At 57.0% G+C, this 23780-nt stretch overlaps 1 protein-coding gene across 2 annotated transcripts in view; it reads right to left on the minus strand.

Moving 5' to 3' along the window:
* RALGDS (ral guanine nucleotide dissociation stimulator) overlaps positions 1 to 23780 on the minus strand; it is a 63865-nt gene that overhangs the window by 35136 nt on the left and 4949 nt on the right. Inside the window, exon 1 of one of the 2 annotated variants that reach the window (XM_038156147.1) lies at positions 12482 to 14176. The exons of the other annotated variant lie outside the window; for it this stretch is intronic. Within the exon in view, the coding sequence (XP_038012075.1) occupies positions 12482 to 12604 (123 nt within the window). The 5' untranslated portion in view covers positions 12605 to 14176. Of the gene's footprint in view, positions 1 to 12481; positions 14177 to 23780 lie in introns of those variants that run through there. 2 annotated transcript variants of the gene reach the window in all.

Genomic DNA, 23780 nt, shown 5'->3' on the forward strand with positions numbered 1-23780 from the left:
AGAGCAAGGCTCTGGCTCTGCTCACCTTTCCAAAACACATCCAAGGGCAGGCAGTACAATTTTCCACCCACGACAACCAGCCAGAATGACACGTTCAGCTGAGTCGTGTAAAAGGAGAACCCCAGAAACAAGAGGCTCTGGAAACTGATCTACTGAGAAATCCCAGTGGATAACAGGGAAACTTTGCTTGGCAGAGCAGCTCTTCCTCCTCCTCCTCCTCCTCCTCCTCCTCAGCTCCTACCCCAGGCCAAGCTCCAGCCTGGTGGGCTGTGCTGCTGCAGGGACAGGTACACCCACCTCACCTGTGCCTACAGATGGGGAATTGGGACTGGCCCGTGCATCCAGCCAGGAGAGCAACAGGGCAGCTTTATTCCAGCTTTATTCCTGCTTTATTCCAGTTTTATTCCTGCTTTATTCCAGCTTTATTCCAGTTTTATTCCTGCTTCATTCCAGTTTTATTCCTGCTTCATTCCAGCTTTATTCCAGTTTTATTCTAGTTTCGTTCCTGCTTTATTCCAGCTTTATTCCAGTTTTATTCTAGTTTTGTTCCAGCTTTATTCCTGCTTTATTCCAGTTTTGTTCCAGCTTTACTCCAGTTTTATTCTAGTTTCGTTCCAGCTTTATTCCTGCTTTATTCCAGCTTTACTCCAGTTTTATTCTAGTTTCGTTCCAGTTTTAGTCCTGCTCTATTCCAGTTTTATTCCTGCTTTATTCCAGTTTTGTTCCAGCTTTACTCCAGTTTTATTCTAGTTTCGTTCCAGCTTTATTCCAGTTTTATTCTAGTTTCATTCCAGTTTTAGTCCTGCTCTATTCCAGTTTTATTCCTGCTTTATTCCAGTTTTATTCCCACTGGCTCTGCTGGGCTAGGGAAGGCCAGGAGAGGCTGCCCCTGCCCCCTGCCCAGGTGCCAGCACATGCAGGGCATCCCTGGGGACGTGCTGTGACCCCACACTGCTGCTCCCCTGGGGACAGGGATGCAGGCTGTGTCACCACCCCAGCACAGACTCAGCTCCCTGAACCTGCCCAGCACCAGGTGCTGCCCTGCTGCTGGAAGGACGTGCCTGGACACACACAGGGAGGGAGTGATGCCACAGAGCTGCTGAGAAGTCCAAGAGAAAAGCGATGCCACAGCACAGGCACAGGGAAGAAGCACATGGGGTTGATAGCTTGCACAAGATTATAGTATATCCAAAGGCCAGCTTGAAAATGGAGCCAAACAGGTTGTAAGGTGCTGAGTTGATCTGAAGAGATACAGGTAGGAAAAGAAAACAGATTTGCAGAGTTATCTCAGTATAGGAATAAGGTGGAACGGATTTAAATGCCGGATCTTGGGGATAAACACAGCAACAGCAAACTTACACACACACAATATTAATAACACCAATAAATAACTGAGATTGCTGAAAACAAGAAACCCAGTTCAACAGGAACAGAGCCCCTTAAGAGGGGATATGAAAAGGATGTTCCAACAATGGTCCTGTATCTCCTCTGACCGCACAAACGTCAGGGAAAGCATAAATCAAAGCCCAGACACGTCGGGAGGCTGCAGGAAAGCTTGATCTGAAGTGAGGAGTGAAACCTTGGAGCCAGGCTCCAGCAGAGTGAAGAGCTGATGTGATTGAAAGCCAAGAGAGGAGCCAGAGGGCCAGAACAGCCTCAGGGATGAGGGAGAGGAGCTGCAGGAGGAGCAGCAGCAGCAGAGACGTCCGGCAGCTGGACCAGCAGCCAGCACGCCCTGGTGCTGACACTGCACGGCCCCTGCCAAGTCACCTGGGCCAAATTCACCACGGGCTGGGCAGGGATGCAGTGAGGGGACATGAAAACATTCTGCTGTAACAGCCTGAGCACACACTTACTGGTGCTGGCCACGTGAGAGTCGGGAAAAGGGGCTGGCAAGAGCTGGAAAGGGAAAGTTTCACTGCCCAGCCCCGAGCTGGCTATTGCAGAGATGAAACAAACAGTGACATGGCTGAAAAGTCAATTAAGGATTGGAAAAGTCTTTCAGTATTCCCAGGTATTGTTAGGCGCTCAGGCAAAGGATGTTTAAAAAAAAAAATTATTTTCCCTTTGGTAATTACCACTTTGAAACGTTTCCGCTCCGCATTGTTTGAGAGGGGGAAGTTACTCCAGGGCCTCTCTCCATGGCCAGCAGAACTCTTTTCGTTGTGGGGGTTTTGGCTTGGAAGAGCAGTGCTCTCCCAAACAATACCATGTGCCAGCAGCTGAGGGCCAGGTTTGTCCCCTCAGAAATATCAACAAGCCCATCAAGTGCCACCAAGTCACACCACGGCTGAGCCCGGCCACAGTGCTGCCGACCCTCCCAACTCTTTACTTTCGAGGCCATGATTTATGTTGTTTTTCCTTCAAGCCTTGGCTCTGGGAGTCACATTGAGAGCCAAAAGAATTTCAGGTTTTATTAAAATAAAAGGTTATCCCATGAGCACTGAAACTACTTGTGTTGCTTCCTATGGTTCTGTGTCTCAAGACTGCTTTTGGTGCCTAAAAATGCACGAACCGAGAATGAAAATGTTTTTGCGGTTAAGTGTTTGTAAGAAGCATCTCCCACGTGGATTTGCTGGTGTCTAATAATACATGAACTCATGCTACAGATGTTTTGGGCCATTTACAAGATTCTTTTCCTCCTCTCAGCCATCTCATTTCATCATCTCTGCATAGACTTAATTATCTGCGAGCCCTCAGCCAGACCTGCACAGGTCGACGGGTTCAGAAGTCATCTGGGGACAGAGGGCACAGCCAGAGGGACACCGTGACAGCAGCAGCCTGACTTTGGTAGGAAATTAGATTTTAAGCTCTTCTGGCTCCCCTAACTGCAGGGAAACCAGTGAGGAAACATGACCTGAGCTCTTGCAGTGGGGTCAGGGGGCAGACAGCGGGACAAGCTGCCCCCCGAGGGGATCACCCAGCCTCTCACTGCAGTGGGGCCCTGAGGAGCTTCCCCCCTCTTTGCCTCCCGTGGCACAGAGGGCACGGCCTGATCCATCCCCTCCTGAGCTGCCAGCACCATTGCAGGGTGACTCTTTAACCCCAGCAGTGAGGATCAGCCCTGAAACGCATCGAGGGTTCGTTTCCCAATGCCACTCGTGCCACGCGGGCACCGAGCAGCGTCAGGGTTTCCATGACACGTGGCCACGTAACACGGTGGCACAGACGGTGCCACCCAGCCAGGGCATGCACTGAGTCATCTCTCACAACAGCCAAACCCCTGGGGAGCTTCCCTTTCGCCCTCCTTGCCCCAGCCCCAGCTGAGAGTCACCTTTGACAAAGCTCCTTCGCAGGGCGGGTGTGCCAGGGCACAGCTGGCACTCGGGAGCCCCTGGGAGTGGAATTGTGTCACAGGTCTCAGACGGGGTCCGGTGCCATTCTGAGGCCAGCTGGACTGTCGGCAGCAGCCAGGTCTTCGATTATAGATAAATAAATAGCTGGGGAGGGCTGGGAGGGCCAGTTCCCCCCAGGGGCTGTGGGTGCAGAGGCGTTGGGAAAAGGTGGAGCTGCTCCCACTTAACTTGTCTGTCTCCTCCCCTGTGCTTCCCGCATCCCTCTCCGCCAAACAGAAAGGGAAATCCGGGATTTTCAGCTGCTTTTGATTCCCTCTTGCTCTGCACACAGCTGGGTGGGGAGGGATTAGCCTCCATTTCCTGCTTCCAGACAGCTCCAGGACTGCCCAGGCAGGATCCCCCTGGTCAGGGGCTCCCCGAGCCACGACCACAACACTGCCAGGCCCCCCAGGACTGGAGCAGCTCCTCTCCCCAGAGCCCCCAGAAGTGCCTCCCAGCTGCTGCGCTCGGCCAGCCCAGGCTCTGGCACCACAAACCACATTGCCCCTCCTTCTTCGCTGGGTTGCAGTTTCTAACTCGCGCTCGGTTTCCAGTATGGGAAGGAGAAGTGCTGGGAGGGCCCTGTGATGAAAGAAAAACCCCTCACTCTCTGAGCAATGCACACGGGAGCCTAAAGGGAGAAGGATGAGCAGAAAGGGGTTATTAAGGGAGATTTTTGGGTGCTGCTTTCCTGGCAGGGAGGAGAGGAAGCCCCCTCGTGTCAGGTCAGCACTGCATTTCCCTGTCACCAACATCACAGCCAGACACTACCAAGATTGTCACACCCAAACCAGCCCTGCCCTCCCAAACAGCTCCTCAAGACACCCAAACCAGCCCTGCCCTCCCAAACAGCTCCTCAATACACCCAAACCAGCCCTGTGCTCCCAAACAGCTCCTCAAGACACCCAAACCAGCCCTGTGCTCCCAAACAGCTCCTCAAGACACCCAAACCAGCCCTGTGCTCCCAAACAGCTCCTCAATACACCCAAACCAGCCCTGTGCTCCCAAACAGCTCCTCAATACACCCAAACCAGCCCTGTCCTCCCAAACAGCTCCTCTATGCCTCCAGGTGAAGGGCCTGATGCTCACAGCTGTTCCCTGGGAGCTCACACCATCTGAATTACAAAGGCAGCTGTCAGCGGGATTTGGATTGGGTGTTTCCCACTCCTGAGCTGTCAAGTGGAAGCCAAAACCCAATGTTCCGCTGCCAAAAGCTGCTGCAGCCCCAGCACATCCAGGGACAACCCCAGCACAAGCCCAGAGAAGCCAGGGGAGGAGTGAGGACACAGGGCTGAGGAGATGCCTGCACAGAGGTGACACAAGAAAATCAACAAATCAGATTTTGGATGCAAACAGCCTTTGAGGTTCTTGTACTCAGGCCTTCAGCAGCATCTTTAAGGAGGTGATGCCCCAAAGCCTGAGCTCTGGACCACAACACTGGGGTGCACCACGTGCTGCCCTCTCCAGACACCACGAGTGATGCCACGCACATGACTCCAGCAGCCCAGAGTTAAAAATACCAAATATCACAAGTTCTGCCCCAAGTGACCCAGCAGCCCTGCCTGTCCTGTTACACCATTGTCATATGATGGGGCAGGCAGGAGGATCTGGGGAGAACCAACCCCACTGTGGAGCTGGTTCTCCCCAGAACCATCAGTGGGGCCAATCCTTCCAGCAGTGGTGGCACCACAAAGCTCTCCAGGTTCACAAAAGAGCCAACACCAAGCTGCACCTGGCTGTCCCCCCTTCCCTGGAGGGTTCTACCACCTCATGAGCGATTGCCCTGAAACCAAAGATGCTCTTTGCATCTCAACAGCATTTAACAGCCAGCAGTGGCCAAATCCAGCCGATACAGGCCAGGGCTTTTCTCAGCAGTATTTGGAGCTCCCATGGCTAAATCCAGCCCTGCCTGGAGGCAGCAGTGGTGCCTATCTGTGCTTGGCAGTGCCTAACAAAAGCAGGCTGCTCTCTCCTGTTGAGGACACCAGCAAGCAGCGAGGGCCAGGGGATGCTCCAGAGCTGTGTGATGGCTTTGCAGCCGAGCCCAGAGCCGCGGGGCTCATCAGTGCTGCCCGAGGAGCAGCCCTGCAGGCTGTGTGTGACAGGAGGACGTTTCAGTGATGCCACGGGCCACCAGAGCACAGCTGGTGTCAGCAAGGAGCGGTGCCACCAGCTCTGTGGTGGCACAGGCAGGGTCCAGCTCAAGGCGTGTCAGGCACACTCAGGATTGCCACTCTCAGATGTCTCTGCTGCTGCACAGCCCCAGGGGTTGTGAAACACGGGGTAATTACACGGGGTGGTCTCAGATGGAGTCCCTGGGTGGGAGATGCCCGCGGTTACACCCGTGCTCTGCTGTTAAGGGTTGTGAGTGGGGCAAACACTCCATTTCCCCTGGCACACTCCAGATCAATGGCTGTGCTGATGGCAGCCTTGTCCCTGCAGGAGCTGGAATGGCAGGCTGTGCAGAGGAGGGGATGGAGCCAGGGCAGGCAGCACCCACACCTCCAACTCAGCACCTCCGCCCAGGGAGGGCAGGACGGCCAGGGGCAAACAGTGCCCGTGCTCTGGCAAAGACCCAACGCAGGCAGCAAACGGCCTGTGCCGTGCCAAACCAGTCAGCAACTGGATTTGCCTTATTTGAGCACACTTGGGCAGCGCTGGCAGCGCTCACGGCACACTCCTGCAGCAGCTGCTTCTGCCGGCGCTGCCCCGAGCCCGCTGCTCAGGGACAGACAACAGCAAATTGCACTGACGGGCCCTAACTGAGCCAAACTGTCAGGAGGCAGCTGCTCTGTGGCTGATCTGCCGTGAGTCAGGGTGCCCAGCCCCGGGGGCAGGGATGGAGCCAGCACCGGGACCTGGCTGTGCAGGATCTGGCTGTGCAGGGATCTGGCTGTGCAGGGATCTGGATTTGCAGGGATCTGGCCGTGCAGGGATCTGGGCTGTGCAGGGATCTGGCTGTGCAGGGATCTGGGTTTGCAGGGACCTGGCTGTGCAGGGATCTGGCTGTGCAGGGATCTGGGCTGTGCAGGGATCTGGCTGCGCAGGGATCTGGGTTTGCAGGGACCTGGCTGTGCAGGGATCTGGCTGTGCAGGGATCTGGGCTGTGCAGGGATCTGGCTGTGCAGGGATCTGGGCTGTGCAGGGATCTGGCTGTGCAGGGATCTGGGCTGTGCAGGGATCTGGGTTTGCAGGGATCTGGCTGTGCAGGGATCTGGCTGTGCAGGGATCTGGGTTTGCAGGGATCTGGCTGTGCAGGGATCTGGCTGTGCAGGGATCTGGGTTTGCAGGGATCTGGCTGTGCAGGGATCTGGGCTGTGCAGGGATCTGGGCTGTGCAGGGATCTGGGTTTGCAGGGACCTGGCTGTGCAGGGATCTGGCTGTGCAGGGACCTGGCTGTGCAGGGACCTGGCTGTGCAGGGATCTGGCTGTGCAGGGATTTGGGCTGTGCAGGGATCTGGCTGTGCAGGGACCTGGCTGTGCAGGGACCTGGATTTGCAGGGATCTGGCTGTGCAGGGATCTGGCTGTGCAGGGATCTGGATTTGCAGGGATCTGGCTGTGCAGGGATCTGGCTGTGCAGGGACCTGGATTTGCAGGGATCTGGCTGTGCAGGGATCTGGCTGTGCAGGGATCTGGGTTTGCAGGGATCTGGCTGTGCAGCTGCCTTGGGAGTGCCTGGAGCCACAAGAAAGGCTCTGCTGATCCCACGGGATGGTCGGGATGGAAATTGAGAGCAGAGAGAAGGCTGAAAGTGCAGGGAAGAGATCCCATTTCACTGGAGAGAGGGAAAGTGCAAGAGGCAGAGCCTGTACCTCCGGGAGAACCACGGCTACAGAGTAAAAGCTGCACGAGGAGCAAATTCTCACATTGCCCTCAAGCTTCAGACAGAGAAGCTGGTGCTGAAGGATGGGAGGAAGAGCAAAGAAGCAGAGAAATACTCCAGGAGGTCACCTTGAAAATCACATTCTTAGCTAGGGACAGGTTCTAATGCCACCAAAATCAGATGGATGGATGGATGTGCACCAGCTGGGGATGTGGCACAGGGTGTTGTACCTTATTTTCTCACAAGCACAGACCCAGAAAGGCCACTTAGAAAAATACATTGAAAATAGATCGACTGAACAATTACTGGAAACATCAGCTCCTTCTGCCTCGCAGTACGCAGAGAATTAGCACAGCTTCAATTGCTCCAGTAAGTCTCCCAGGGCAGCAGTGAGAGCTGGCCAGGCCACTCCAGCCCCTTCAGTGAGCACACGTGGGGTGACCAGCACAGACCCGCTGGTGTGGCCACACATGGGCGAGGCACAGATGTTTGGTGAGCACCAGGCATCCCAAAACCTGCGGCCAGCCTGTCCCAGAGGTGACAGAGTTCAGGCAATAATGACAAGCCCTCGGCCAGCCTGAGCCCCAAGACAGGCTGTAGCCCAGGAGCGGCGTCAGATGCTGGCTGAGGCTCCAGAGGTCTGTGCTCTACTTCAGCAACTCTCGTCTGCATCAACACCAGCCTGCTACCTGCTTATTTGTAGCAACCTTGGTATTACTGGCCTGGCACTCCCAGGGCTGTGTTTCTCATGTTTATTCACTGTGGGAACACAGGCACAGGTGGAGACTCTGGATGTTTTAGCACCAGTGACCCAAACAGCAGCAACTGGGGACCCTTTGCCCCGTTCCTTTCAAACCAGTGTAAGGGCTCAGCCCTCACACCAACTCTTCCCTCTCTGAAGGGCTGGAAACAGGGATTGCCACCACCCCAGAAGCTCCTGGGACAGCATCAGCCAGAGGCACAAAGCAGTGTGTTTGTTCATGGCCGCGTGGATTCAGAGCTGGACGCAAACAAATGGTGTGGGATGGGCTCAGCCCTCAGCCTTGCCAGGGCAATTCCCAGAAATCCCAAGACTTCACAGAGTGCTCCTAAATCTCTGCCCTTACAGATGAGAATTAAACCTGGGGGTCTTTTCCACAGTTTCTCGTTATCTCCAAAGGAACCAAGCGATGATTTGCCTGAGGGAAAAGGAGAGTTTGGCCAAGAGCAGGGATGGAGGGATTTGTTGTTTTTGACTGCAGCCGTGGTCAGGAAATGGTCCTAGAGCTCATTTTCAGCTCCTCCCTCTTGATAACATCTACCATATGCACGCAGTGGAAAAGAAACAGCCTTTGATACAGACACGGCAGACTTTTGATTCACCACGGGGCCGTTGGCAGCTGTCACTTCAGCCCGGGATTGACACCAGCATCAGCTCCCTGGCCCTGCTTGACTCCCAGTTAAAGCCTTTCCAGCCCCGACGGGGGAAGTAACACCATTCCCACCCAGTTCTGCAGGGATTAATTGGCTATTTCTGCAGCGCTCCAAGGTGATACCGGTGCTGCGGACAGGAACAATGAAGCGGAAATTAGCAGCTCATTACTGCTGGTCTGAAAGTTTTCATTGTGCCACAGGACAACGTTTCACCCAGGATGCCCGGGTTGCAGGCAGCTAAAACTCTTAAAACTCCGCCGAATGAGGTCTCAAATGCGGCAGGGAATAAGCGTGTGCCACAGCAAACCCAGGAACGAATCATTAGTTCCCATCTCCAGCTCCTCTGAGCCTGGCTCTAAGGTCAAACCAAGCTTTTATCTTCTCCTGTATTTCAGTATGCTGAGGGAAAAAAAATAATAATATTAAAGGAATAAATTAGCATGTGAAATGTAATTTAACTAATTAGCTCACTGGAGTGGAAAATATTTGCTAACCACTTTGAAGTCAGACCGACTGCACTTATTAGGACATCAGAGAGGAGAAAGGAAGGAGGCGAAGATGGGGAGACCGCCAGGACAGGCTGTGGAGACTGCAGGCAGGACAAGGGGATTTTCCCCTGATCGCTTCTCACTCCGCAGTGCTGGGAGAGCCCCGGCCGTGCTGCTCTCCCCTGACCCTGCAGCAAGGGGGGCTTTCCCAGCGCTTTCCATCGTGACACAACGTTGTGAGCGCTGCATGGCATCAGCCCGGCGTGCCCTGGGGTGCCCAGCCAGGGGTGGAGCGGCCCAGCAGGCAGGAGGGATGCGCTGGGAGTGGGCAGCAGCATCCCCCCCACGGGACATCGCTCACTGCTCCCTGCCAAGGAGGGGATTCGCCAATGGAGCTGACAAACAGCGAGCCATAAAGCTCCATCTTGTCAGGGAGCTGCCTGGGATGCCACAAAAAGCCGTTATATCACTTGCAACAGCCTGCTCATTGATTTCCCCACCTTCCACACATAGAGACTGTTGCTCTTTTATTAGCAGAGCTTTGGAAATCCCTCCCCATCGTAGCAAAAGAGGCAGTCTGGGCAATTTCGCAACTGCTGTGGCTGAATTATGAAAGGGGGGATTGCCAGCCCCGCTGAAAGCGATCAAGGGAGGCAGAAATGAGAGCCTCCCCTGCCTGATCCACAGCACCACACTGGGGGTAACCTGGGGGGGATGCTCACCCCCACCCACCCACTGAGCGTGGGCATGAGCACCTGCCTGGTGCTGAAATGTCCCCCAAAGGAGACCCAGTCCATTGCTGGGGGAGAGCAGTTTCCCTGAAAAACAGGAATACGAGATGAGAACCCAACAGAGTTACTGCCCTGGGAGAAGAGACTTGACCCAGATGTTCCAGTTTTTGTGAGGTGTCCCCAGCCTGGGCTTTGCCTTGCTCCTTTTTGAAGTCAAAGCTTTGCTCGCTGGGAATCCAGCCTGGAAAAGGTCAGTGGTGTGTTCAGTGGATGGCTTTGCAGCAGGAGGAAAGCCTGGTTTTGAAGCCAGGCCCTCCCACAGGGATGGCCCAGATGTGAGTGACACAGACAGAATCCTGCAGAAGAGCCCCAGCTAATGCAGCCCCTAAACTTCTCCCAACCTGCCTGTGTCATCTCCAAAAAGAAAGGAAATTAACGAGCCTGAAATAGAAATCAAAGCCCTGAAATAGAGGGGGAAATGCCAACACTGCTCCCTCCACGCTGCCCACGCAGCCCGGGAAGCGACGGCAGGAGATGAGCAGGGACCTGCAGGTGGGTGTGAGACTCCAAACCCTGCCTGGCTGGGGAATGCTTCAGCTCTGAAAGAGGAGGTTCTCCATCACCCCACAGACAAAAGCACCACTCAGGGTTTCCCTGCTGGGGAAATTCCCAGTCTGTGTTCTGCAGCAGACGGAGATTCCAGCGATGGGACCTGCTGTGGTCCTGATTTCCAGGAATGGGAATTGAGCCTCAGAGCAGGGGGACACGAGCATGGAGAGGCAGAGCAGCCCCTGCTCCACCTCCTGCTCACGGGGGCTGCCAGACACTGCTCACCCCCAGGGGTTTCATCCCGCTCTGCCCAGTGCAGGAGAGGGCAGGGGGTGAACGCACCAGTGAGCAAGGCTGGGAAATGAGAAAATGGGGATGCTGGAGACCCAGTGTGACCCCCCTGGCAGCTGGGGTTTCCCCAGGGAAGCCCTAACCTCTCCTGTCCTGCACTAATGTCCCAGCCATGACCTGAGCTCTGGGGACACCCTGATGTGCCAGTTACCAACCAGAGCCTGGCTGTCACCCAGCAGCCTCCAGAGGGCTCGTAGGAATTGTTAAAAACCCAACCAAGCAAATGAGAAAAAAGCCCAGTACTAAAATACTGCACAGCCTCCTTAACAGATATTTCCCTTTTCTGCTGAAAACCAGGAACAGGATGAGCAAGCAGAGGTCCCTGAGTGACCCAGGCCAGGGCATTCCCCGTGCCGGGTCCCAGCTGATGCCCAGCACAGGGAGGGAAGCAGGGAAGCCTCCACCTGTGTCAGGCAAACCCTGAGGATCCCCCTTCGCTGCAGCAGGGGCCGCAGGGAAGCCCAGCACTGCTGAGCAGGAATGGGGATGGCCTGCCCTAAACCTGGAGAAATCTGCTGCTTAGGAATCGAGCCGAAGGAGAATAAAGCACCCAGGCACCGCTTCAGCCGCTTCATCCCCCGCTCCAGCCACCTCCCACCCTCCCTCCTTCCCAGGAATGCTGCAGGAGGCACCTGCCCACCCCCGGCACACCCCAGCAGCTCCGCAGTGGCCGTCACAGGTATCCTCATTATCCTCATTAGTGCAGCAACGCTGCCGATCCTGGCAAAGCCCCCCGGGCTGTTTCTAAAAATAGGAGGCTCCCTGCAGGTCCCCTGTGCCTGCAGGGACACTCGGGATGCTGGGCTGGGGCTCCCCAGCCCTGCCGGGATCCAGCACACCGCCCTGCAGGAAAGCGCTCCCTCCTCCCGGGGAGCTGGGCTCGTTTTTGTGCTCTCCTTTCACCTCTTTAAACACACAGACAATGCTGAAGAGAAGGTAGCGGTGCTTGTGACAGAAAATCCAGATTTAAGGCTCCTGCAGTGACACTACACGCCCTGAGCACATCCAGCAAGAGATGGGCTTTCCCTGCTCCAAAAATCAAAGCCAGTTTGGCCTCAAATTTTAACAGCATCCGGATCACACCCAAAACCCTTACACAGGTGGGACAACGACCACTCACCACCCACCAGCCCTAAGAAGCATCGCCCCTGATTTTGGGTTCCCCAGTATCTTTATCCCAGGGTCCCTCCGGCACAGTCAGCTCGGGGTGTGTTTCTGCAGGGGGCAGAGTGAAGGTGGCAAGAGGAGCCCTCAGCAGGAATCCCCTGACCCACATTGGGAAAGCTCTGCCTCCCTCAATGCTGCAATCCACGCCAATTTTTGCGTGGTGAACCAAACCCCGCAGCTGCAGCAGAGCGGGGAGGGCAGGACCCGAGCCCAGGATGGCGACGGTGCCACCAGGCAGGGCAGCCACCAAGGAGCGTGGAGAGCTGCCTCCCAAGGCTTCACAAGCCCAGCCTCTCCAGGCCAGCAGAGCCAGGACGCGCACAGCGAACACTCCCTTTCGCACCGAGCCTCGGCACGGCTCTCGCTCCACGCAGCCGGGCTTCTCCTCCCTCCCAAAGCCCTCCTTTCGTTTTGGTGCCCTGCGTTTGGCAAGCGCCACAGCCTGCCTCGGGACACAGCGCTTCAGAGAGGAAACGCTCGCATCTGGAGGCGGTGCCAGCTCCTGGCATCGTCAACTTCGCCACAAGTTCACCACCCCGGGCCGGTGCCGGGGTGGGGTCACAGCACCTCCCTGCCCCTCGCACCCCCCCGTGTCCCCGGGCCGGCCCCAGCCCTCTACTCACATCGTCATCCTGCACGCTCAGGGGGATATCCAACATGCACATCTGCACGGGCTGCACCAGAGCCTTCTGCACGTTGAACAAAGGTTTAGCCTCCATCTTCCCGGGGATGGAGGGGCTGCTCATCCTCCTCCCTCTCCTCCGCCGCTCCTCCGCCAGGAGCAGGTCCAGCCCAGGCGGCGAAACCGATCGGAGATCTCTCTCCTTCTCTCTCTTTCCCCCCGTCCAATTTTGTCAGCACATCTTGCCAGCCAACAGCTGCTGTTGTGCCGCTCCTACGAGCTCTTATTTCCTCCCTCGCGAATCAAAGAGCGGCGAGGAGCCGCACCGGGAGCTGGGCGTGCGCGGGTGAGCAGCGCGCCCGTGTGCGAGCCTGGGCGAGCGGCCCCGGCCAGCCTGCCCCTGCTCCCGGCCTGCCCCCAGCTTCTCCTTTCTCTCGGGGGGGAGCTCGGCGCCGGCTCCCGGCTCTGCTCGGCCCCGCCGGGAGCTCCCCAGCCTCATCGACATGCGTGGCACTCGCCGAGCCCGCGCATTGTCTCGGAGACGCACAACAGGTCCTGCCTGCTGTTGGGTTGTGATTGCGATCAAACCGCGTCTGCGGCGCTTCCAGCAGTTCCCTCTGGCTGTTGTGACAGGCAAACAGGCAGAGCTGGAAGGATGAGAGGGTGTGAAACGGAGGGGGAATGAATGGTCGGAGCTGGAGCCTCCCCCTTTCTTCTCCCATCCCTGTTTTCCATTGTCAGAGGCAGTTTCAGCTCAACGCCTTCCTGTGCTCCAAGGACCACAGTGAGGCTTAAATAATTCACATGCACAGAGTGCTCGGGAACCGTGCTGGGAATGCGGCAGGGCACTGGGAGACCATCAGTGCTGCTGGTCACTTCGTTTGTAGGACAATTGCGCGTGGAAGGTTTTGCCCAGGTGAGCACTCCCGGCCGCCTTTCCCACCAGAGAACCTGCCAGTCCAAACTGGAGCTCTGCTGAAGGAAGCACAGCACAGAATCGGGTGTGGAAATCACCTTCCCATGGAACTTTCACCGCCATCAGCAGTGGAGTGGGAGTCTCAACATGGGGCAACTCGTGTTATCACCTGCAGACACAGATCACACGGATGTTACTGCTCTCACCAACAGGAGGGCACCTGGGCCAAGCCCATGAGCCACCCCCTCGCCCTCAGCAGCTGCAGAGGCCCGGCTCAGTGGCAGGGGTGGCACCCAGGCTGTCTGTTCCCAGCGAGGGCAGCAGGACAGGAGCAGTTTGGTGGGTTCATCGATTCACACCCAACCAGGGGAGACACCGGGGCCGCCTACACACCCAACAGAGGGACCAGGGTGAAACGCCAGTGAAAATCCCAGAGGAGCAGGAGTTGATGTCCTCACACTGCCCTTCTTGCTGGGCCCAGCAGGGATGACGTAAATAGGATGAGCAGACCCTGCTCTTTTTGGGCGCTTTGGGGTTGATTTGCGGGTCTCACTTTGAGGAGCCTCTTGCAGGGCAAAGGTCTGGGATTGTGCAGCCTTTTCCCAGCTTTCCCAAACGGAGCGCTGCCCGAGGCCACAAACGCGGCTCGCAGCACGCCCGGGTGTCGGAGCAGAGCCCAGGAGCCCCGCTGAGCCAGGCATTCCTGCGGCGTTAGGTAAGCCGGGCTTGGCAGAGCCTCGCTCAGCGCTAAGCCAGCGCCGGGCTGACTCATCCGAGCAGGAGCCAGAGCCAAGAGCTGGGGTTAGAGGGGTCTCACACACACACACACACACACACACGGACCCTCCGTGCCCCTTCCCAGCTGGGTGTGGGACTGGAGCGGGATCTGGCCCCTCATTCCTGGGGGAAATGCAGGGATGAGGAAACCAGCCCTTACGTGCTGCAGGAATAGGAGCTAATGGGCAAGCCTGGAACAACACCAAGTAGGGATAAACCCACCATAAATTAAGTTTAAACTGGAAATTAGGCAGATTTTACATCCACCAAATGGCTGAGATGAGCAGCAGCGGGGACGAGAAGGCAGCACTGCAGCAGCCCCAGGAATGGATTTGCAGGGGAGGAGAGAGGGGAGATCACGGCTGGAGGATGTGCACGAGGCAAAATTTCCAGGGCCATGCCCCAGCTGCTGACTGAGAGAATTCTGGCAACTCTTTTCAGGGCAGAGAGGCAGTGCCCCAGCCCTGGAAACTCCCTGGCACAGGCAGTCTCCGTCCTGCTCCTTCATGATTCCTTGGTGACTCAGTGCAAGGTGCATTCCCACGGAGGACTGTCCCACATTTCACCAGCACCAAACCCTGCCCTCAGCACAGGCAGTGCCCACAGCTCTGCTTCCAGGAAAGGTGATTCAAACCTGTGCTTCAGCCCCAGCTCAGGTTACTCACCTCCCTGCAACAACTGGTCAGCAGAGCTTGGCTTTCCAGCAACAATTCTCCAGTAACGAGCAGGGCTTGGTCAGCTGAGGTTGCAGCTTCCAAACATCCTGAGAAGGACATGGGTTTCACACTCAAGTGCCAGAGTCTCCAAGGGCTGCCATTCCCAGGAACTCATCATCCTGTTCAGCAGCTGATCTGCACCATGGGAGCAGGAATCTCTGCAGAGGTGGTGTGGAGGTGCAGGAGTCCCGTCACCTGCTGGCTCCCTGGTTTCTAGGGCTTCCCTGGACTTCCAGGGCTAGGGACAGATTCAGAGGTTGTCACACACCTCTGCCAGGGCTCAGTCTGCTCTGCTGGCCCCCACAGCCCAGTGACCTCCCAGCTGGCAGCCATAGAGATGCCAAAAGGGCCAATCCTTCTGGAAAAGTCACAAACCACACAGACAGGCTGTGAAGGAAAGTAAAATTCCAAGTGCAGAGTCCCAGGAGGGACACCAGGCAAAGGAGCAGCAGCAGAGTCTGGAGAAAAGAAGAGATACTGCAGAGATCCATTTCAAACCAACAGGAGCGGGACACGGTGGATTGCTGGGACATGGGAGCTGCTGTGCAGGGAATGCTTCAGTCAAAGGTGACCAGCCAGATGTTGTGGGCATTCACACAGCCCCAGAGATGGTGTGGAGCCTTCCCGTCCTCGCTGGGGCCAGCTCATGCATGCCCACCCGCCAGTGTCCCCAGGCCCCGGGGAACAGAACAGCCCTCAGTGAGGCAGCAGAGTGGCTCTGAACCCTTCCCACCCGGAGATCCGCAGCAGAAACACAACCCAAAACCCCAGCGTGAAACCAGCCCAGACAGGGTGATCCCACGCAGATGTTTGAACGACAGCTTCATCCTCCTGCTCCCCCAGTCTGGCTGACGTGAGTGCAAACCGTGCTGGGATCCCGATCTGCCTGCACCAAACCTTCCCTGCGCAGGGAACACAGAGCAGCCATCCCCTCTGGCACAGGACTGAGGTGCTGCTGGAGCCCCACAGCAGCACAGGCCTGCCCTGCCAGGGTGAAGGGGAACTCTCCTCCTGGTGTTGCCTCTGGAGGACAGGGAAGCCCCAGCCCAGGCTCTGATGTTTCCCTGTTTCATTTCGCTCTGGAGCTGTATTGTGGCAGCTCCAGCTGAGCACATAAAGCCCATCACAGGAGCTCAGTGCTTAGCAACCATGACTGGGAAAATACTGTTTTCCAGTAAGAGCCTTGGCAGGAAGAGAGCAACTGCAGGGCAAATTCATTGCGATTCCCATGCTGGGTGCATCCTGCTCCCAACTGCTCCACTGCTGCCCCAGGGAGAGAATGGCTCCTGCACTGGGACACGCAGCTGTTCCTTAAGGTCCCAACAGCCTCTGCCACCCTGCAAAAACATCATTTTGAGCACGCCACGGCTGAACCTCTGCACAGGTGAGTGCAGCTTTCAGGGACAAACTCAGGCACAGGGGGATCTTAGCACCCAGCACTGCTGAGCGTTTGGGGTGCTCCAAAAACCAGTGGCCAACCTCTGCCATGAAGCTGGGCATTCCTGACACCCAGTGACTCACAAAGGGAGACCGGCTCCAATGCTTGATGTCAAGCATCAAAGACATCCACAAAATGAAAGAAATTCCCCAGGAGTAACAATGCTGAGTTTGTTTTTCAAAGGAAATTGCAGCTCCGTGCCCAAACATCACAGCATCCTGCACCAGAGTGTGGTACTTGAGAGAAATGACACAAAACCTGCAGGTTTATTGTCACCGTGTGAGGCTGATAGAAAGGCAAAGGGGGAAGGAAAGTGCCACGACAAGTAAATGGTAAATGGAAAATCCCAACAGCTCTTCCCTTTTGACATTTCTCAGTAATAGAAAGAGGAAATCTGGTTTCAAAACCACAGAAATCCCAACCAGACAGCATTTCTCTGGAGAAATGTGGTGTTTGCAGAAAGCCTGTGGGTAGGTTTAGAGAGGCAGACATGGAGATGGAGCCTGGTGGGACTTCCAGGAGACCATGTGCAGGTAGGATACCTATTTCCCAATGAAAATCAAAATCACCTTGACATCCAAGAGGGATTTCTAATGGGATATACCCACAACCTGTCTTCTCCCAAACTAACTGTGGGAATAAACCCCTTTGATTTGAATCTGCACCCTTGTTTTTAGGCTTTTGTTTTTTGGAGAAGCCACTGTCATTTCCTCAAAGCCCCTCCTGAGAGCAGGCCCAGCCCGTGCTGCACCTCACGCCTCTGGAAAGCCTGTCTGGCATTCAGCATCCTGAATAAATTCCCATGCTCCCCAGAATAGATACATATGCAAAATTAATTCCCAATCAAGCCCGTGTGAAGCATGAGACGGCCTTTTAATAGGTGCAGAGCAGCAATTACCAGCGTGGAGTGAAAGCCAACAAGCATTAAAGGAGGGGTGGGGGGAAAACCAATTAAGTTTCCTTGGGATTCCTCCACACATTTGCCACACACTTGAGGGATTTCCATTTCCACGCTGCCCCGGGGGCTGAGAGTGCACCCCGGGAGCCAGCGTGTCCCCGTGGGGAGGGGGACACATGCCGGGATGCAGCTGAGCCCGGCCGGTCTCCATGGAGACTGTCACCGCGGCAACGGGGACCTGCCGTGCTCCCGGGAGGATGCGCGGGGACCGGGACACGGCTCCCGGCTGGGAGAGGGAGCAGCGGGAACCTACACGACACCTCTCTGCTTCCCTGAACGCCGGGGGAAAGGGATTTGCCGCCTGCCGTGCGGCAGCCTCGGCCCCGGCGGAGCTCGGCGCCAGGGGATGCCGACAGTGAACCTGTGCCGGTGGGCACGGGGGGCGCGGGGAGGGAGCCGTGCTCGGGGCTGTCATGGCAACAGCTCCCGGGGATTCCGCAGGCAGAGATCAGCGTGGGAACAGCCCTGCAGCAGCCCCCGGGTGGGCTGAGCTGCTCTAGGAGGGGATTCCTGCCCTTCCACCACGGCGCAGCCGTGCCAGGAGGGCTCACGCCCTTGTCCCTGGGCAGATCCCCACTCCCTCCCGCCCCTCGTTCCGCCCCGGTGCGGGAGGGAAGGAGGAGGACAGGACCGCACAGCTCCTTGCTGCTCCCATCCTGCATCCCGGCTCTCCCCAGAATGGTTTCCCACCACACTGAGCCCTTTCAATGACACCTCCGCGGTGTCCCCACCCCACGTGCAGCGCACGGGGAGACCCGGGCGTGGCTCTGCTGCCGGGAAATCTCTGGCACAGGGCCCACACCTGCTGGGTGCTTGCATTGCTGGGCTGTCTGTGCTCCTGCAGGGCTGCCCCACCTGCCAGGCTGGGCACACACCTCAGCCTCTGGAGCTGGCACTGCAGGGCGACGGCACAAACTGCCACATGTCCCCTGCAGCTCCAAACCGAAGGAAAACCTCATCATTTCCCCAAACACCTGCCTGCCAGGGGAGCCTGCAGCACAGGCACACTGGGGACAAGAAGAAGCTCCCAAACGCCAGCACATCCTGTCCCTCTAGGGCCAGCTCTGGACAACGACCTTGCAGGGACCAGGTGGGCACAGCACAGGTGGCAGCAAGGCTCAGCTGTGCCCATGCCAGCCCGGCAGCAGGACCAGCTGCTTCCACTGCAAATACCTGTGCTGGAGAACGGAACGATGCCAGGGGAACGGAGAGCTGAGGGTATCAGCGGGCCACAACAACCCCCACTGTCACCCACGGTGATTTTTCCACAGGGACTCATCCCACCTGCCAGCAGGCCAGAGCAGCAGCTGTCTGTGGCAGGGGCAGGCTGGCAGCAAGGCCAGGGCACCTCTGTGGGCACATGCCTGCGGGCAATCACAGCTGGTGCCCAGCTCTGTCCGCAGGGCTTGCCAGACGTGGGGCATCCACTGATTCACCCACTTGGCCGCGCCCCCAGCGCTGGGCAGGGCTGTTCCCTTCAGCACATTTTCCAGGGCTTAGCTGGAGCTTAAACAAACCCGAAGGAGGAGTTGCAGCCTCCCCAGCGCTGGAGCTTGCTCTCAGGGTGCTAACACAGCCCAGCTCCTCCCGTCGCCCATGGCCAGGAGGTTATCTGCAGCTCCACACCGCTGCAGAGAGACAGAGATAAGAGGCAGCGTGCAGCTCTCCAGCCCTGCACCCTGGGCCAAGGGCTCTCCCAGCCCTCCCTCTTCACCCTGTCCTGCATCCTGCAGGGTTAGAGAAGCCTCCACCGCGGGCAGTGCCCTCTCTGGCAGCCGAGGGGGTGGGAAAGGCTTTTTGCACGGCCGGATTCCAGAAGCAGGCTGGTTCCTCTGGAGTTTCCCTGCTGCTCCCCACCCTCCCGCTGTGACAGCGAAAGGTTCCACGGCTTTCCTGGCTGCAAGGGGAGCCGGTGCCTTGCGCTGAGCTCTCCCCGCTGGGTCAGACGCTGAGAGAGGCATTCCAGCCTGGAATCCCCGGCGGGAGGGCAGGGACCAGGCAGGGTGGGACGGAGCAGAGCCCGAGGCTGTCAGCTCTGCTTCGGACAGCCCAGAGAGCACAAAGCTGTCCCCTGGCCTCCCGGGGGCTGTGGCCAGACCAGTCCGTGCCCCTGGGCAGTGAAACGTGCAGCCCACCGGGGAGGGGCTGGGAGCCCGCTGCGTGTTGGGGACAGCAGCTGGGAGCTCCCTTTGCACCACACAGGTTCATGAGCCCACCCTGCCCAGCTGCTGCTGTTTGCTGACAGCAGAGAGGAGGGCAAAGCCCCCCGGGCATTGCAGAGCAGCCCCTGCTCTCAGGTTTTGGGTCAAGCCACCCTTTTTGACTGGAGAAAGGGAAAATTCCTGGGTTCCAGGAATTCCTGTGCACCAGCCCAGCAGCAGACACGGGAGCTGGGGAACATCCAGCGCCGTGGGACAGCCAGGGGCTGCATCAGTATCCTGAGTGCTTGTGGGATCCCTGGCACTGCCCCAGCTGGGTCCTTGCAGCTGGCACGAGTGCACTGAGAGCAGCCTCTGCATTTCAGAGCATTACAGACTATCCCAAACTGGATGGGACCCACAAGGATCATCAAATCAAACTCCTGGCCCTGCCCAGGATACCCCAAAAACCCCACCCTATGCCTGGGAGCATTGTGCAGACACTCCTGGAGCTCTGGGGCCGTGCCCATTCCCTGGGGAGCCTGGGCAGTGCCCAGCACCCTCTGGGGGAAGAACCTTCCCCTGATAGGCAACCTAAATCTTCTCAACCCAGCTCCAGCCATTCCCTCAGGAGCTGTTGAGGTCACCAGAGATCAGAGCTGTCCCTCGTGAGGAAAGAGCAGAAATCAGTGTCTCCTTTTCTCCAGCCAAAAAGCCAAGTGCCCTCAGCCACTCTTCAGACGGCCCCACTGGAGCCTTCACCCTTTGGAAAATGCTCTCTCTGCACAGGTATCTGCACAGGTATCTCCACAGGCTCTCTCTGCACCCATGGAAATCATCCCCCACGGTAATTGGGAAGGGGTATGACTGGGAGCTGAAAACAGAACTGAGGTATAATTACACCAGGAATCTGCATCTTTATCCACGGGGTGATAGGGAGGGGTATCTGAAGATTTGTCTTTGTTTTGTTCAACCGAATTTGATGCAAAAATCCATTTTTGCAGAAGCAAGGATTTCCAATTCTTGGCCTTCAAAGGACACTTCAGGAAGGAATTTGGTCCAAACACTTTCCAATAGCTTTACATCCTTTTTTTCCCCTTATTTCCAGGAGCCCCCACCAGCGTGGGGGACACCAGGGAGGGGACAGCACGTCCCCCCTTCAGCAGCCCTGGCCACAGAGCCCTGCTGGGCTGGGCTGTAAATCGGATGAGGCTCTTTCCCAGGGGCCCTGCATTGATTTCCGTTGCCTGACGACAGGAAAGCTTTATAATCCTATTAACTAAACACCCCTCCAAGCAGCCCCGGGAAGAGTGCAAAGGGGACTTGTGTAAGCAGTCACAGCCATCCTGTGCAGCACCCAGCCCCGGTAAATGCCCCAAATGTGCCCCAAAAGCTGGGCTGTGACACCCACAGTGGCCAGGGAGGGATCAGTGGTGGCCAGCACAGGGAAAATCTGGAAAAATTTGGAAAATCTCATGGATCCCACCACGAAACACAAGCTCTGGCTGCAGGTCACTGAGCCAGGAGATTTTGCACAGGGACGTGGTGCCCACACAGGCAAATTCACAGGAGCTGGCCCCTGAAATGCTGACAAATATCGCTGCACCTGGTCCTCCTTATGGGTGTTTGACAGCAAAAGATACACAGCTTGGCCCAGAATATACAAACATTCCGTGGGAGAACGGGAATTCGCTTGCTGCTTTCTGAGGAGAAAGGATGCATTTAATTGCATTTGTAAAACGTTTCAAGAGTGCAGCCCTCCCCCCAAGTCAGCATCAACAGTGGAGGGGGGGAAAATCATAAATCCAGCATGCTGGGGTGTAAGATCCCAATTTCCAAGGCAGTCCCATATAGGAATGAGCCCCTTGTTGACAGAGTGACAGAACCATCCTTTGTCCCCTTAAAAAGGAAAGAAGCCCAGAAGTTTCTCTCCTCAATTAGGTGAAAAGACACCTCATAGGACCTGGGGGACTTCACCTCAAACTTAAGGACAGACAACTGGACAGGAGCCAAAAAGTCCTGCCTGAGCAATTTACCAGAAAAAGAAGAGAACAAAGGAACCAATGGCTTTTGGGAGGTGTTTACCAGGGACAAGGGTCTCTTGCACCTGGCTCGGTTTTTCTCTGTAGAGTTTTGTTATTTTGCCTTTTATTAAAACCTTGTTGTTTCCAGCCTACCACAGAAGCCATCCTGCTGATTTTATGCTTTCTAAGGTAGCTGAGCTATCCTGGGTGTGAAATAGATCTCCAAGAGCTGATGAGACCAGGCTTGAGGAGATGCATATTTCAGTCCCAGGTCCCCAGAGCCGTGCTGCATTTCCACGTGGGCGGGAGAAGCCGCCAGGCTCCGCTGAGCTCCGGGGAAAAGCAGGGCCAGGGATGGAGCTCCGCGGCTCCTGCGGCCACAGCTCCCCCAGGGATGGATGCCTGGCCGTGCCTCACCCCGCTGGAATCCTCCCAAGGGCAGCAGGAGGGACACAAACGCCTTTCCAGCAGCAGACACGCTCCTTCCCCCGGCTGTGGGAGCGGCTATCAGCCTCCCCCTGCCTTTCGCTCTCCGCACAGCGCCGCGGAGCGCCGGGGCTGCTGCTTGCCCCGAAGGGTTACGGGTGCAGAGGCACAGCATGGGCTCTCTGTCCCGGGACCTGATGCCACAGCACCACCAGCAGTGCCACCCACGCAGGGACAGCACAGGAGGCTGGGCATGGTCTCCCGAACAGCCCCTTCCTCCTTTTGGGCATATCCCAGTGGGGCAAAGTCAGGGACATGGAGGAGAATGTCCAATCCCACACTGGACACAGGCTCTGCCTTCCAAACCCCCCAAAAGGCTCAGGGCTTGCACCAGCCCCGTTATTTTGGTGGCACTGAGGACAGCACAGCCACCAGAAGAGCCTTTCTGTCACCATGGAAATGCTGAACAGAAGGGTTTGAAGCCTGCTGGGACTTTCAACCTCTCAGCCAAGAAAAACAGGGCCCTAAAACACCCACAAGGCCTCGTTTGTACGAGGGGAAGATTTGTGCTCCCTTTGGCCTGCTGGTCGTGGGGCAGAAAGTGTGGGGCTCCTCACTGGGTAAAAACCTCATGGGCTGAGATAAGAACAGCTTAATTATGGAAATATAGTAATAATGATAATAATGAAAAAGAAAGGACACACAGCCCTGCTCCTCCAGCCTCCACACAGGTCCTGCCATCCCTGAGCTGCTCCTGCCCTGGGCCAGCTGCCCTCTCCCAGGGTGCACCCGCAGACACCCACAGCAAACCCTTCTGCACACCTCGAGCACAACCACCACCGTGGGAATCCCACTCCATCCCCTCCCAGCTGATCCCACCAAGGGCTCTGCCCCAGGGCTGCACAACCTCCTTGGAGAGGGGCTGAGAGCAGCCAGGGTTCCTTGTCACTCAGGACCAGGGCTGCGTCCCTGTTCCTTGTCACTTGGGGACATGGCTGTGACCCTGTTCCCTGCAATTCAGGGACATGGCTGCATCCCTGTTCCCTGCAATTCAGGGACATGGCTGTGACCCTGTTCCTGCAATTCAGGGACATGGCTGTGTCCCTGTTCCCTGCAATTCAGGGACATGGCTGTGCTCCTGTTCCTGCAATTCAGGACCATGGCTGTGACCCTGTTCCCTGCAATTCAGGGACATGGCTGTGCTATTCTCTGTCACTCAGGACCATGGCTGCGTCCCTGTTCCTTGTCACTCGGGGACATGGCTGTGCTCCTGTTCCCTGCAATTCAGGGACATGGCTGCGTCCCTGTTCCCTGCAATTCAGGGACATTGCTGTGCTCCTGTTCCCTGCAATTCAGGACCATGGCTGTGACCCTGTTCCTGCAATTCAGGACCATGGCTGTGCTCCTGTTCCCTGCAATTCAGGACCATGGCTGTGACCCTGTTCCTGCAATTCAGGACCATGGCTGTGCTCCTGTTCCCTGCAATTCAGGGACATGGCTGCATCCCTGTTCCCTGCCATTCAGGACCTGCAGCAGTCCCCAGGTGTGACCAGGCTGTTCCTGCCTGCCCTGGACTTTGCCACGCCACCCTGGCTGCTGGTTCTGACTCACACCAGGGGTGTCACCCCCCCGGGGAGGTGAAGAGCTGTGGGACACTGCCGAGAGGGACGGGCAGGAAACACTCGGTGGGAAATCCGCTGTGGGATGGAGCCAGCGGGGCCAAAGCAGCGGGGCAGGGCGGCTGCCGGGGATTTCAAAGGGACCTCCCGGCTGTGCTGAGGGATGACCTCGACCTCCCCGTTCCGTGCTGAGCCGGCCGGGCTCCTCCAGCGCTTTGCAGGGTTTGCTTCCTGCCGCCAGCCCAGGGTGTTTATGGCAGGGGAGTGGGAAACGGAGCGGGACTGCAC

The sequence above is a fragment of the Motacilla alba genome, chromosome 17, assembly GCF_015832195.1.
Source record: "Motacilla alba alba isolate MOTALB_02 chromosome 17, Motacilla_alba_V1.0_pri, whole genome shotgun sequence".
Classification (NCBI taxonomy): domain Eukaryota; kingdom Metazoa; phylum Chordata; class Aves; order Passeriformes; family Motacillidae; genus Motacilla; species Motacilla alba.